This window comes from Pseudonaja textilis, chromosome 4 (genome assembly GCF_049901715.1).
Source record: "Pseudonaja textilis isolate UNSWEBS1 chromosome 4, rPseTex1.2, whole genome shotgun sequence".
Taxonomy (NCBI): Eukaryota; Metazoa; Chordata; class Lepidosauria; order Squamata; family Elapidae; genus Pseudonaja; species Pseudonaja textilis.
Window position 1 is genome coordinate 71,926,156 of NC_141993.1, and position 14,632 is coordinate 71,940,787.

General features: G+C 36.9%; 1 protein-coding gene across 11 annotated transcripts in view; it reads left to right on the forward strand.

Annotated features, from left to right (window-relative positions):
• The window catches only part of SCHIP1 (schwannomin interacting protein 1), a 319,470-nt gene extending 305,049 nt beyond the window's left edge, over nt 1-14,421 (forward strand). For 6 of the 11 annotated variants that reach the window (XM_087933346.1, XM_087933350.1, XM_087933349.1 and 3 more), the window contains 5 exons: nt 308-505; nt 1,761-1,884; nt 3,362-3,455; nt 7,158-7,206; nt 13,599-14,421. In XM_087933346.1, the coding sequence (XP_087789472.1) occupies nt 308-505; nt 1,761-1,884; nt 3,362-3,455; nt 7,158-7,206; nt 13,599-13,652 (519 nt within the window). In that variant the 3' untranslated portion in view covers nt 13,653-14,421. Of the gene's footprint in view, nt 1-307; nt 506-1,760; nt 1,885-3,361; nt 3,456-7,157; nt 7,232-13,598 lie in introns of all 11 variants that reach the window. The other 5 variants (XM_087933348.1, XM_087933351.1, XM_087933355.1 and 2 more) reach the window with 2 other exon arrangements.
• Nucleotides 14,422-14,632: the final 211 nt, after the last annotated feature.

The window sequence follows — 14,632 nt, forward strand, 5'->3', positions numbered from 1 at the left end:
AACTATTCTAAAAAAAAATAGGCAAAGATGGCAGAGATAACAAACTTGAAGGAGGCTTCAGTTATCTCTTGCCAAAGATAACTTAGTGCATATACATGAACATACACACCTGTATAATAGTTCTGCCCACATATTAACTACATCAATTTGTGGCTTTTTTTATTTGTATATATATATAGAGTAATTACATATTTGTATATATATTGAGTAATTAAGTGAGGTACTCCTCTCTTTTTTTTTTTTACATTAGTACATGGGATCTTAAAAGAGACATGTCCATACTTATTTTACATTTGCTTTTTTTTAGAGCAAGCAGAGCTCTTCCTATTCTGACAGAGATACTACTGAGGAGGAATCTGAATCCTTGGATGATATGGATTTTCTCACAAGACAAAAGAAACTTCAAGCTGAAGCTAAAATGGCTCTGGCGATGGCAAAGCCAATGGCCAAAATGCAAGTAGAGGTGGAAAAACAGAATAGGAAAAAATCTCCAGTAGCTGATCTTGTATGTATCACATAAGAATTCATGCCTTTCATTTCCTTACATTTGGGGGTTACCAATTTCCCATCATCTTTGTGGAGGGAAGCATTTATAAATTAAAGTGCATGTGTTGATTTTTGTAGACTTAGAATATGTTTTTAAAAAATAACATATGGTTATTCCTCAAGTTACAGCCATTAGTTCAGCAGTCATTCATAGTTACAAAAGCACTGAATGGGGGGGACTTACAAGCAGTCCACCATGTTGCAGCTGTGATCATATTCCGGGCTCCTGATGACCAGATTTCATGCATGATGGTTGCCACGTACTGTAGTCACATGATCACAATTTGTAACTTTCCTTACCAGCTTCCCACAAGCAAAGGCAATGGGGAATCCAGCAAAGAACATTACAAGTCACTCCTGTTAAATCACTCCTGCTCTCACAGTAGCCCTCACTTAATGATACGGGATCCTCACTTAAAAATGGAAATGAGGGTTGCCATTGCTAAGCAGCACGGCCAAATGACATTGTGTTTTATGACCACGTAACTTGAGTAATGGAAATATTGGTTCCAATTGCTGTTATAATCCTAGTACCACCTGCATTTGAACTGTATTTCATATATCAGAACAGAGGTACACAAATTTTGTGTCATTACAGATTGGGCATTGCAATTCAATCTTATAAACTGCAGTAGCAATCTTGTTGCTTTTCAGCAGTTGCTGAAGCTACGTAAGAAAAGTACCTAAGAACATAGTCTCTGGATGAGTTATGTTTCTGTAATTCGTTGAATACTGTTAATTCCCAGATATCACTGGAACTAAGCAAAGAACACCCTCTCCTGATTTTCTCCCAAACCTTTCTTGCCACAGTTGCTAAGTAAATCATTGCAGTTGTTAAGTTAGTAACTCAATTGTTAAGTGAATCTGGCTTCCCCATTGACTTTACTTATTAGAAAGTCAAAAAGGTGATCACCTGACCCTGGGACATTTCAACCATGCCAGTTGCCAAACTCCTGAGTTGTGATCATGTGGCCCTGGAGATGTAACGGTTGCAAGTGTGAAAAATGATTATAAGTCATTTTCTTCAGGGTCATTGTAACTTTGAATGGTCACTAAATGAATGTTGTAATGTGCACTGTTCAAGACACTTTAATATAATATTAAAAATTATCAATGTTATTGCTACCATTTTGACATAGGAAGTTGATTATTGAAAACAAAGAGTGTGCTGCTCAAACTAATGCATGCCTTAAATGTTTTAATGTTATTTTTAGCTGCCACATATGCCTCATATAAGTGAATGCTTGATGAAAAGAAGTTTAAAACCCACAGACCTGAGAGATATGACAATTGGGCAACTACAAGTGATAGTCAATGATCTACATTCACAGATAGAAAGTAAGTGGAAAATATGTCTTCTGACTTTTTTCCTTGTCTCACTATTATTATATTTTATACTTTAAGGTCAAAGTACTGTATATTAGGTTCCATTGTCCCCGTGGCAAGATTATAATGATATACTAGATAAGAATAAATCTTAGATTGGACATCATGCTTCTGCCAGTAGCCTAGGAACCAATTGTTATTTTGTAATTTGCATATAGACTTCCTCAGGGTTCTTCAGCATCCCCAGCTGAATAAACTGACAATTTATAAATTGATATTAATATTCTCACTTAAGGTGGGAGAATAGATTACACAAATTAATGAGATGATGGGAGAGAGTGCAGGCATCCCCAAACAAAAAATGAATATTGGGCTAAAGAATACATCTGTTTTTTCCAGTACTGTATGAAATAGCTTGTGTTTTTTTCTGGGAATAAAAGACAATTTGGAGCCAAATTCGGCTTTTGGGTTGGGCTGATGATTTGCCATTGAGTTCTTCTGTCACTTCCATTTTCCACTCTGAACACCAAAAATGGGTCAATTTGTCATGGAGAATGTGTGAATTTTTACATAAATACATATCATGTTTATATATTGGTATGTTTTAATGCAATGTGAGGTTTTTTTTCTTTTATTGCTTGTTTTAATCTTGTATGCCATCCAGAGACACATTCTTTGGGTTGGGCAGCCTTATAAATCAGATAGATAGATAGATAGATAGATAGATAGATAGATAGATAGATAGATAGATAGATATTCACCTTTTGGCAAGGCTGCAACTTGCTAACATTAGTTATAGTCCTGACACATATGGAGGACAACAGGTTGAGAAACACTGTGAGGCCTTTATCTAATTAGGGAGTAAATAATTCATTTTAGTTGTTTTCTTCAGTTATGAAATCAGTAGCTGTTATAGTAAGAACAATAGCTGCTTTCATGTATCAATAGAGCCAGGGCAGTATCTTACATCAGTCTTTGCTATCATGTGGTACTCCAGATGGGTTGGCATTAAAACACAAGACATTTAGTCGCAACACAATTGGAGGGCACGGCTTCTTAGATAATGCAGCTTCTGGCCTTGGCAATCTGCTGATGGCAAATGCAGCTTTAGTCCCTTAGATATCCAGTTGTGAAGGTTTTCATCAATTCCTTCAGTTGAAGAAAAGCCAGATGTTCCATAGACTGCCTGTCAACTTAATAATTTAAGATTCTGTGCTTCAGAAATTTGTCCTTGATTATCCCATGAGACCTACAACAGTATTATTACAGTATTTTGCTATCTACTATTCCTAAAACATGACGTCACATCCTTCCTAATTTATATGCAAGCCAAAAAAAACTAATGGAAACCATAATATTGTTTGGAAAGAGATATCAAACGTCTGCCTCACAGTGGCTAGAAGTATCCAAAATGTTAGGGACAGAAGACAACTAATTACATTCCTTTCACCCTCCCACTCTTCTTTTTTTTTCTTTCTTTCAAAATCAGGTTTAAATGAAGAATTGGTGCAACTGCTGCTTATTCGAGATGAATTGCACACAGAGCAGGATGCAATGTTGGTAGACATTGAAGACTTGACCAGGTTAGTATCAGTGTCTATTAAGTTCTGTAAGTGACCTGTCACTGCTACCTTGGGTGGGAGGAAATCTTCTGAATTCCTCAAACTATTTTCTCATCAATCCAAAGTTGGGATCATATCCCGAAAGCTATAATAAATCTCTAAGACCTATGCATTCACAGGTTGAACTGGCTTATTTTTTAGGGCTACACAAATGTTGCCATTCACAGCAAGCCAAGATTTCATCAAAATGATGAAACTTGCCCCATGATGCTACCATATGTACCACTTAACAGATAACAGATAATCAGAGTTGGAAGGGACCTTGTAGGTCATCTAGTCCAACCCCCCACCCAAGCGGGAAACCCTACACCATTTCCGACTTATTTGGCTGCTTACTTCTATTTTATTTTACAAACCAATACCATAATGTATCATGTAGAGGCTTTATTTCTCCAGAATTCTTATTCAGGGCAGATGTTAAGTAAATACCATGGGAAGGAATAATTTCCAGGGCAGGAGGATTATTTTTTTTAAAAAACTATCCTCTTAACTTACAATATTCTTTAAGATGCAATGCAGGATATTTTTTGCATTAATTAGTTACCTTCAGTTGCTACCAAACAAATTTGGCTGAAGCACCCAACCCAAAAAACTACTACCATTCCTCCTTGGATAGAAAATGGTTTTCGGGTAAATGCCAGATCTTGGAATCAAAATTTAGAACATTGAAAACAAATCTGGTTTGGCAAAAAGTATCTGTCATTATTGCTGGCAGGGTTTTTCATTCAAAGTTTGTTTCTTTTGCTACTTTATTTTTAACCAGACTAGTACCTGATTTTGCGTTGATTTTATGTGAGTGGCTTTGTCCTTTAAAATCAGAAGATAAAGTGCAGATTTTGCCAATCAAACAATTGTCTGTGATTTATTCTTCTCTATCTGGTTATTAATGGAGCTTCTTGAATCATTGAATCAATCTATAATTTAAAATTGAACACTTTGTATTTTGTCTAATTGCTTCTAGTGTGATAGTTCTGTCAATTTCTGTCTCTCCTTTGCTTTGGGAAGATCTTATTGCCAGGGAAATAATAAAAGTTGTCAGAGAATTGCTTCAAATGCAGATATAGCCACTTCTTCGTTCTAGAGTCAGTTTTGAGATGTTCATCTTGACTAGAATGCCAACTGTTGTCGGTTTCTACTTCTGCCACATCCCTTTGTCAAAACTGTAGATATATTTTTCCCCCTAACTTTGTGTATCTTGCTATATCTTGCTCTTTCTCGTGGTTGCATTAATATGCATTCTTGAGCTGTTGTTAGGAAAGTATGTTACTATACTTTGGCTGCCTGGACTAAAACTCTAATCTGTGCAATACTAGGGATTGCAAGTTATCAGATTCTTCCATTTTTATCATGGGACAACTTAAGAGCAGTAATTAGAGGGTTCCCTTAATATTTTGTCTTATCCCAACCAGCTTCTCCAGGCTTCCCCAGTCACTCTTCTTGGAGGTGTGGCAGGCAGGCTTAGGCAAGTGTAGTGGATGCTACACTTGATGAAGGCTTTAGCTGCCTTCTCAGCTGAAGTGATGATTCAGAATGGCTTTGCAACAAAGTCATCCAGTGTGACTCAGCTTTGCAGAAGCAAGTCTTCCCCTTAACAATTTGTGTGCCTAGGAACCGTGTAAACATCTGAAGAACTGCTTTAAAAAGCCAGAACTTGAAACCCAGGCTGTTTCTAATCATGGTTTATGAGTATCCTGGCTGCCAGGTCAATACAGCAGAAGAGTAATGCAGTGTTGAAGCAGGTTACACAAGCTATGGTTACACACATAAAAAGAGCTCCCTTCACTTTATCCTAGGCCCATCCTCTACCTTTTCAGTCAGTCAGCTGGGTTATTTTTGGACACCAGTTTACTGGGTTTCCTTTTGCTTGGGCCCAAAGAGCCTCATCTTCAGTTCAACTGAAGATGCTTCTTAGATGAGAAGCGAAACATTTTCAGAGAAAACACCAAGAAAGCCCATTTGTCTTTGGAGGGGACGAAACACTTTTGGGATTTAGGAACACAGGTATCTAGAAAGGTACCAGTTGACTAAGCAGGAACAGGAGAACTAACATTATTAGACCACAAGTTATTAAAGCATCAGATTCATGAGATGGAACTATATTCCATTGTAAAATAACATGATTTACAAGCTACAGTATCTAGCCACTTAAAATGGTTACATAATAGGGAGTGAAAGAGAACTCTTTGTGAATTTCACCCCAGTGTATCCCAAATATACCAACGGAATAAGTGCTGCAAGAGAGAGCACTGCTATCAGCAAATAGCTGTGATTGTGGCAACCAGAAATACCCCAATAGCCCAATCAGAAAATGGCATTGGAGTAGACAAAATGCCACTCTTCTCTTTTCACCCACCCATAATAAAAGCAACAGCAAACATAACCCAAAAAATTCTGACAAGAGAAAACCTGTAATGGTTCTCTTTCTGACAAGAGAAAACCTGTAATGAATCTATGGAAAATCAACTGCCAGCCCTTTTTTAGGGATTAGTTACAGTCTTCTGATAGCTGCTGAACACAAATTCAATAATAGGGGGTAGCAGTTTCTCACAAGAATAATATACTAGTATCTATGAGGAGCTCACAAAACACAGGTCATGAGTTAGGTAGGCAGATGCCCCAGCAGAAACCCAGTGTCCAGCCTCATTTTCAGCCTAAGCTAAATTGGTTGTGAAGGGCAGTGGTCACTGAAAGATAGGCAGTGTGCCTACTGCAGCCTTGACAAGCCGATAGGAGTCAGCAAATGCCTGTCCTTAACTACACATCACCGTGGTAGTGAATGAAGTATCAAAGATGATACAAGCTCTAGGATGGAGCAGATGGAAACACCACTAAGAACCGGAACTGTAAGGATTAATTTAGATCCTTCTGGATTAAGTCGGGAATAACACATAGGCTACCTTATGAGGACATAGCGCTCTAAAAACAGTGGGACATCTATTTCATAGGTGACAGGATTTGAGGATGAGTCCTAAATCACCTTTTTAAAAAGATCATAAACTGTAGGATTTTTTTTTCTTACTTCTTGCCTCATGGAATAGTTTGTGTGTGTGTGTACACATTAATACACACAAACACACACACACACACACACTAATGAATTTTACATCCAACCAGAAGGCTGCTGTTAATTATTTAAAGAATGGGACCATGGCTGGTCATAGAAAATTACTTTGTACTTTTTGACTTGAGGGAGCAAAATCAATCAAAGTAACTCCAGAGATGGCTAGAAGATCAATGACGTTAAGTTTCCGGATGTAGCTTTACCTTCCCACCACCACCACACACACACACACACATACACCAATTCTGAGTGATAAAAGAGGAGAGCCAATAGCACCAACATGTATTTATCAAAGAATCAAATAAATAGAGGGCAGAATTTTCTGGGAAACAGTGCAGTAGATAGGATAGGGAAATTCACAAATTACATGATTCAAAATGCATGTTGTATTTCTGTGATTAATTCATAGATTTTGCCAATAGATGCATACAATGACTTGAAATTGATTAATTTTGCTCTGGATGGCTTTTTCACCTGGGATTTCCTCAACTTTTGATATATTTTAATCCTAAAAGAGAAGAATTCATCATCTATAAACCAAGACTTAACTGAGCCAAAGCAAACCCAACTGTTTTTTTTTTTCTGTAATATTTCTCTTACAGTGTGGCCCGCTATCAATGCCATGATAATTTAGCACCATTGCTACAGACAAGATAAAATGTAAAAAAAAGACAAGGTAAAATATAATAAAAAGCTCTGTTTATTCAGATCTCTCTAATCCATCCCCTCCTTGTGCAATATTCACTCTCTTTTCCCCTTTTGTAAACCCTTTGTTGTCCTTTGCTCCAATTACTTTCATGTTTCTCAGATTGTCTCATTAAGAAAGTCTCTGTAGTAATTTCACAGCAAAATATGCCAGTTTGCCTTTCTTGTAACTTTCTTCCATATAATGTTGTGCACTCTACCACTGATCTAACATCTTCAAATTTCCAGGAACTTAAATTCACATAGTATCTTCAGTGCTTATTTATGATGCCATTCCATTGATTATTCAACCACATGGTCTTTTTGATGGAGCCACGGTTTGGATGGGGTAATTTAGAGATGACTAATTATTTGATAAATGCATTTAGATTGCCCCTTGTTCTCTCAGTCTCCACTTCCCAATATTTTTATGCATAGTAGTTTGAGAAATTAGGATGTTTTGAACTCTTAGGTTTCATAAAGATCATAAAGAATTTGGAGTGAAAAAGTGAGTTGAACTTACGACACATCCTATTTTAACCCAAATGCTTTTCAAATATATAATTTCTCTGCATTAAAACTTTGTGTTTTAATTGTGAATATTGAAAAAAAGAAAGTATAGATTTATCTTGATTCATAATCTGAACTCAGTCAATACTTGCAAGGGCACATTTTATAGGCAATGAAATATCTAAGCTAGCTTTTCCTAATTTTTGAAGTATCCTTCAAAGTTGTTGAAACTGCAACTCTCCTAATATGCATACCCAGGATATCTGAGAATTATAATAGAAATAGAACCAGAAGAATGCCAGATTAGAGATAAATGATTGAAGCATATAAATGTTTCATGTGTTTTTGAGCCTTATCGATAAAATACAGTGAGCACACATCATATTCTTTCAGCAATTTTTTGCAGCACTTGATGATTGAATGGTCCTTATCTATAGACATCTGGAAAGATTAGACTGCACTGTTTCAAAATTGAGTATTTTCTTTAATATATAGTTTTTATTATAATTTCATTGTGGGTTTTCCTGAAGTTGAGGAAAGTGTCAAATACATAGTAAGAAAGGGAATGGATAGAATCTACAAAAATAATTGCATGCCTTCTATGGACAAAATTAGGAAATGCATTTTTGCTCAGCTATAAAAACACATGTGGCTACAAAGGATGAAACTGGACAAACATTAAGCATAACACTGAAAATTTCTTAATGGTTTGTAGCAAATATCAAGCTCTAAAATTTTACTTTTAAAAGAATAGCTGCAAGGAAAAGGTTGTTTAACTATTTACTTGTTACAATCTCAGTAGAAGCGCCCTTTTATTACTAATAGCTTCTGAAAAAAATAACAACTTCCCATTAGAGAGTTAAAATTTAGATGGCAATTGCTATCTTAATTTTTTTTAAAAAAAAAACTAAAGAGCTTTATAAAGCCTTTTCCTCTCATCTTGTTTGGACCTGAAAGCATAACTGTTCAAAGATTATGGTTAAAAATGATAAAGGGGCATTTGTATTAGTAGCATCTATTACTCCCTGCTAATCTAGAAGTCTGCAGGGGAGATATTGATTCACAATGGCTTAAATGAAACTTCGCTCTTATAGAAACTGAATATGGAGAAACTGGAAGTTTCAAAGCACAGTCGGTGCAGATTCTCAATTCTCAATCATCCAAGTCATGGTTATCCCAAAGGTGATTTTTCTAAAAGGCGACTGGACTTTTTTGGTGTTTTTCTTTGCAAACATTTTGTTTCTTATCCAAGAAGCTTCTTCAGCTGAACTGAAGAAGACTCATCTTCAGTTCAACTGAAGATGCTTCTTAGATGAGAAGCGAAACATTTTCAGAGAAAACACCAAGAAAGTCCATTTGTCTTTGGAGGGGACAAAACACCTTTGGGACTTAGAAACACAGATATCTAGAAAGGTACTAGTTGACTAGGCAGGAACAGGAGAACTAACATTATTAGACCACAAGTTATTAAAGAATCAGATTCATGAGATGGAACTATATTCCATTGTGAAATAACATGATTTACAAGCTACAGTATCTAGCCACTTAAAATGGTTACATAATACGGAGTGAAAGAGACCTTTTCCTGAATTTTTTGGCAATATTTTAATAAATAAATATGAAATAATAGTCCAGTTTGATATAACCTTGCAAATTGTTTCCTAAAAATTAGCAGTAAAGAGATGTGAAAACATCCACACTCAATAATATATCAAAATGTTAGTTAGATAAAGCCATGAATACAGTTACTGCTCAACTTACAACTGGTCACTTATCAGGATACTTCTGACTTGGATTTGAAGTTCTGATACTTGTGGGGACCATGGTCTCCTGACTGCATTTTTGGCATTTGGCAACTGGGCTGCATTTATGGCCATTTCCTGCAGTCACATGATCACATTTTACGACAGTTTTTCCAAAAAGCAGCATTTACTTCTGGTTTTTAGCAAAACTCTGCCCAGGGCAATTCATTCATTTCCTTAATGGCTGCAGTGTTTCACTTCACCACCACCACAAAAAGGGTCATAAAGGCAAGTCAGTCATAGGACCAACTCACTTTGCAATCATCAAGTTATAATTGTGATGGGCAGATTCCCTTACCGTTGTACCTAGACCAGAGGTGTCAAACTCAAAGCCCGCAGGCTGGATCAGCCCCACATAGTGCTTAAATCTGATCCAGGGGGCCAGCCTGGAAATAGCCCATGGTGCCTCTAGCAGCCAGAACAGGGCACAGGAGGCCATGCGCCCTGGCGTGGCCTGTTTTCAGCCCGGATGGCGTCCTACAGCATTCTGCTGGCCAAAATGGGACACAGGGGGACCCGACACCCCGTTTTGGCCACCAGTGTTGCAAGAGGCGTCCGTCGCGTCTCCTCCACCCCCCACCCACCGGCCCACAGAGGAGAACTACAGTGCTGATCTGGCCCTCAAAGAAATCCAGTTTGACACCCTAACCCACAGCACTACCTGTAATGTGTGTTTATTATCTCTCCTCCCTCCAAAATAAGCAAATGAGCCAAATGTGATTGCAATAAGGAGTACATCTGCACAAGTATATCTAATAATATGCCTCTTGACAGTATTCCCAAATGTTTGGCTACTGTTTTGGCTATGGCTATGACCATAACCTACAGTCCAGCAGCATAGAAGTGTGAATCCCTTCTTTGAGATCAAATTGGGATGTATTATTGCCAGGACTATTATCCAAAATGTACATTACTCATACATTTTTCAGTAATACATACGCAATACAGTTTTTTTATTGGTGTCTTTTCACATACTTCAAACAGATACTGAAACATTCTGTATTTCCAAAGCATGGAGGTGGGTGGATGTAGACAGATGATACATTTTTATAGACAGAAAAGCATTTTTCTTATTGTCTGCATCTCCAATATAATCAATCTTGATTATTGCAGAGCTACTCCTTTAAAAAGATTGCAAAATACAGCCTTTAGGCTACAGTTGTATGTTTTCCAATATGCTTTAAGGGTTCATGTGCTTTCTAGACAGTTAAAGCTCTAAAGTAATGTTTTTCAAACTTTAAGGAGTGTGGACTTAAAGTACCAGATTCTCCAGCCAGCATCAGACTTATAACTATTTTTATAGATTAATTTTTTTCTCTTTTTGTGTCTCTGTCTGAGAAAGTGCACCATTCAAAGGTGCTACAATGCACCGTTTTGGAGTTGCCACACATATGTAGGGGGAGGGGGATACGTGGGAGCACAGATGGGTGTCAGGTGATAGGACTCAGGTGCCAGGAAGGCAAGCCAATTGGGGTCGGTTCAGAAGTCATCCAGGTCTGAAGAGTACTTGCTGGAAACAACCAGGAGCAACCGGGAACAGAAGTTATTTGAGGATAGGTGCAGCCCTGGAGCCACAAGTTGTTCTCCCCTGTTGTTGAGATAAAAGTGCTAATATTTATGTGCTCTTGTACAAAATGTTTGGAAGCCAGGCTGAAAACCTACAATTTCTATGCATTTCCTGGTATTCGCTTCCTTGGCAGCAAAAAGTAACAGGCCTGAGAATATTTCTGCCAGAAATGTATTTATTGGAGGAAAAAATAGTACAACAGCCACTATTCCAGCCTTTTATGAGAAGGAAAAGGGCCCAGTATTTACTTTGGATTTTATCACTGAGTGATGGGATAAAAGGTGAAGAGGGTTGCTTCGTAGATGAAATAACGTATGAAATGGCCCAACATGCTCATACAGCACCAAAGCAGCTCTTACACTGATTTGGGGAAAAGAAACGAAAAGTAAAAAATGATTTCTACCCTTGTTTCTTTTTAATGACAAATATTACGCAAACAATTCTATGTTCTCATCTTCTTGGGGGGTGAGGGGTGGGATGAGTTTTAATTTGGCAGCAGATGTAATGCAAAGTATGTCAAGGCCAAGTGAACTCTGAGGCAACACCTTGGTGCAAATATGTCTTTTTATCTCCCCTGTCTACTTCTGTGAACCCTAAACCGAGACAAGTCAAAAAGATTGAAGAGGAAAGAATTTTAATTTGGATTTCCCCGGTTTCTTTCAGGCGTGTTATTCCTATGCTACTCTACACTTGTTTCATTCTAATGCTCTTCTACTTTGCATTTTGTTTAGCAGTGATATTCTTTTAGACTAGAGGTGGGGACAGGGGTGGGATTCAAAAATCCCAGAAACCGGTTCACTGCCCAGTTGCTAGGTGGGTATGGCCATGGTGGGCATGGCCTACCGGAACGTCTTGTTTCAGGCTTTTTCCCCCTCCCAGAGCCTCCGCGTGAACCCTGCACTTACCTCCATCGAAAATGGCCTGCATGGAGACTCCTGGGAGGGGAGGGGTAGGGTGGGTGGGGCCAGCCAGTCGGTTCAAATACCGGTTTGGTGAACCAGATGCAAACTTAACATCTGGTTCACCTAAACCAGTCCGAACCGGTCAATTCCCACCCCTGGGGGGAACCATGGCCCTTTTATGACTTGTAAGCTTCAGCCCCCAGAATTCCTGAGCTGGCATCATAGTTGGCTCAGTGTCAACACCGAACTGAACCTGGCTGAACCTGGTTCAACGTTGCCATACTGTATGGGAGAGGGAGGGATGTTGGAATATATCACTAAACACAACATAAAGCTTTCTTGTGAGAACCAAGGTCATCTCCTGGGCAATGGTGAAAGGAGGAGACAAATACCTGAGAAGCCCACCAACCTAATTGGCCAACATGACTGACACTGGGACAAAGAGGTCATTACTGGCTTTAATTATACTGTAACAATGGGAAAAGTCAGAGTTGGCTTTTCTTCAAGTGTGCCAATATGATTTACCCAATAAAGAAATTCTTTGAGGAAGTGCTTGGCCTGAGAGTTCTGATTTGCTTGGGTTTGTTAGTTGGAACCTTTACACTCAGCACGGCTGGCTCAGGAATTCTGGGAGTTGAAGTTCACAAAGGGCCATGGTTCCCCACCCCTGTTCTAGACTATGAAGGGGTGTTCTAAACTATGATTCTTAACAAGATTAATCTCTGGTAGAAGAAAGTAAAAACTGTTTTTTCTCTTTAGCCTTCTCAGACAAAATATGTGGTAGCATTCATGCAACAAAAACACACATTTTAAAGTAATCAGTAATCTTATATTATAAATGTATGAAATTTATAAATATAAAAAATATTGGAATGTGCTGAGATGAGTAGATTGACTTTTGAAATTAGAGAGCAAGAAGATAAACAATTTTATATAATTTGGGATCTTTTCTATCTATGGCTGAATGATGAAATACAAAAATAGAGTATTTGAAATGCTAGATAATAAGGAATAATATTGAATTTATTTTTCTTTTTTCATTTTTGGTATTGGATATTATACTTATATAATGGTATTCTTTTTCCTTCTTTTTTCTTTTATTTTAGGATAGAATTGGCACGATTATATGATTTGTTCTAGAATAAATTACTTAAAATATAGTTATCTCACAAAGGCATGATCGAATAAAAGCGTAGTCAAATTTCTTTTTTCTTTTTTTTTAATAATGATATGATGATTTATAAGTTTGTATTGACAATAAGAATTATTATATAAGGTAATTGTAATTGTGACTATGAAGTGAACGCACAAAACTGATGAACCAACCGACTCACTGTTTGTATATAAATTTAGGGGAGCTGATGTTTTTATGTTTTGTCTGTCTGTTTGTATGTTAAAAAACAATAAAAACTTTTATAATAAAAAAAAAAGAAATTTATAAATATAACACTAAACTAACTTCTTTGTCTTTCCTAACGCAAGATGATTCTTCTGTGCGGTTGTTTTACATTAAAATGGGGGAAAAAATGTTTCCTGTTGTGTTTCTATGCAATAACGAAGCTTTTTCCATTTCTTTCCAGACATGCTGAAAGTCAGCAGAAGCACATGACTGAGAAAATGCCAACGAAATAAAATGGGAAGCTATCCAACTAAAAAACAGACTAGAACTTTTTTGCTTCTGTGGTTGTACAAACACTGATGTTCCACACCTGGCACATGAGAAAATCAGTGTTAGCCATTGATTCTGGGCACAATCTGCCAAGCACCAGGAATCCTGCACGAACCCCTTCTTAAAACAATGGTGGATGCACAGGAGTGCTTGCTGAATTGCTCCCTACTATCTGAAGCTTTATGTCCAGTGACTGGCCTAATTGCTTTTTTTTAATTTATTTGCTGTTGGTTTGGGTTTTTTTTTTACTTGTGCCACTAAATATTGGACATTTCAATAACCTTATTGGAGAACAAAATGTACAATACTTATAAACATTGCAAACATGAAAAGAAAGAGGATAGTTTAACTTTTATTTTTGTTTATTTAGAGACTTTTAAGTTAAAACAGTATTTTATCATTGACTACTTTTTATCATTTCACCGTAGTTTTAAACAAATGAAACTGTAATTTGAAGGTGCTATACAAGTAAAAGAAAAAAAAAACATACATGCCTGCCTTGTAGTGAACTTGTAGCTTTCAGTAACATATATATATATATATATATATATATATATATATATATATATATATATATATATATATATATATAAAACGTTTTCAACATTTTGTGAATGTTGACTACCGAAAGTTCATTTTTAGATGTGCTATTTAACATGCAGTTGGGTTGAAAGAGTTACCTTGAAAGTTTTATGTATAAATATGTAAAATAAAAACTAAAATTTTCTTTCATACGATGCCTTGTTGATTAGTGGGAACAAATGGTATATATTTCACTATATTTGAAATCCTATTATTCTCATTTCCCGAAAAAAATGTCTGTGCACTTTTTGATCATTTTAAACATTTGCATTTTGTTACTCTGCGTTCATTGAGCATACAGAATGGTAGGCAAATTGATAGGTTTAAATTTAGCAAAAAAGACTTTGCAAGCTGAATAATT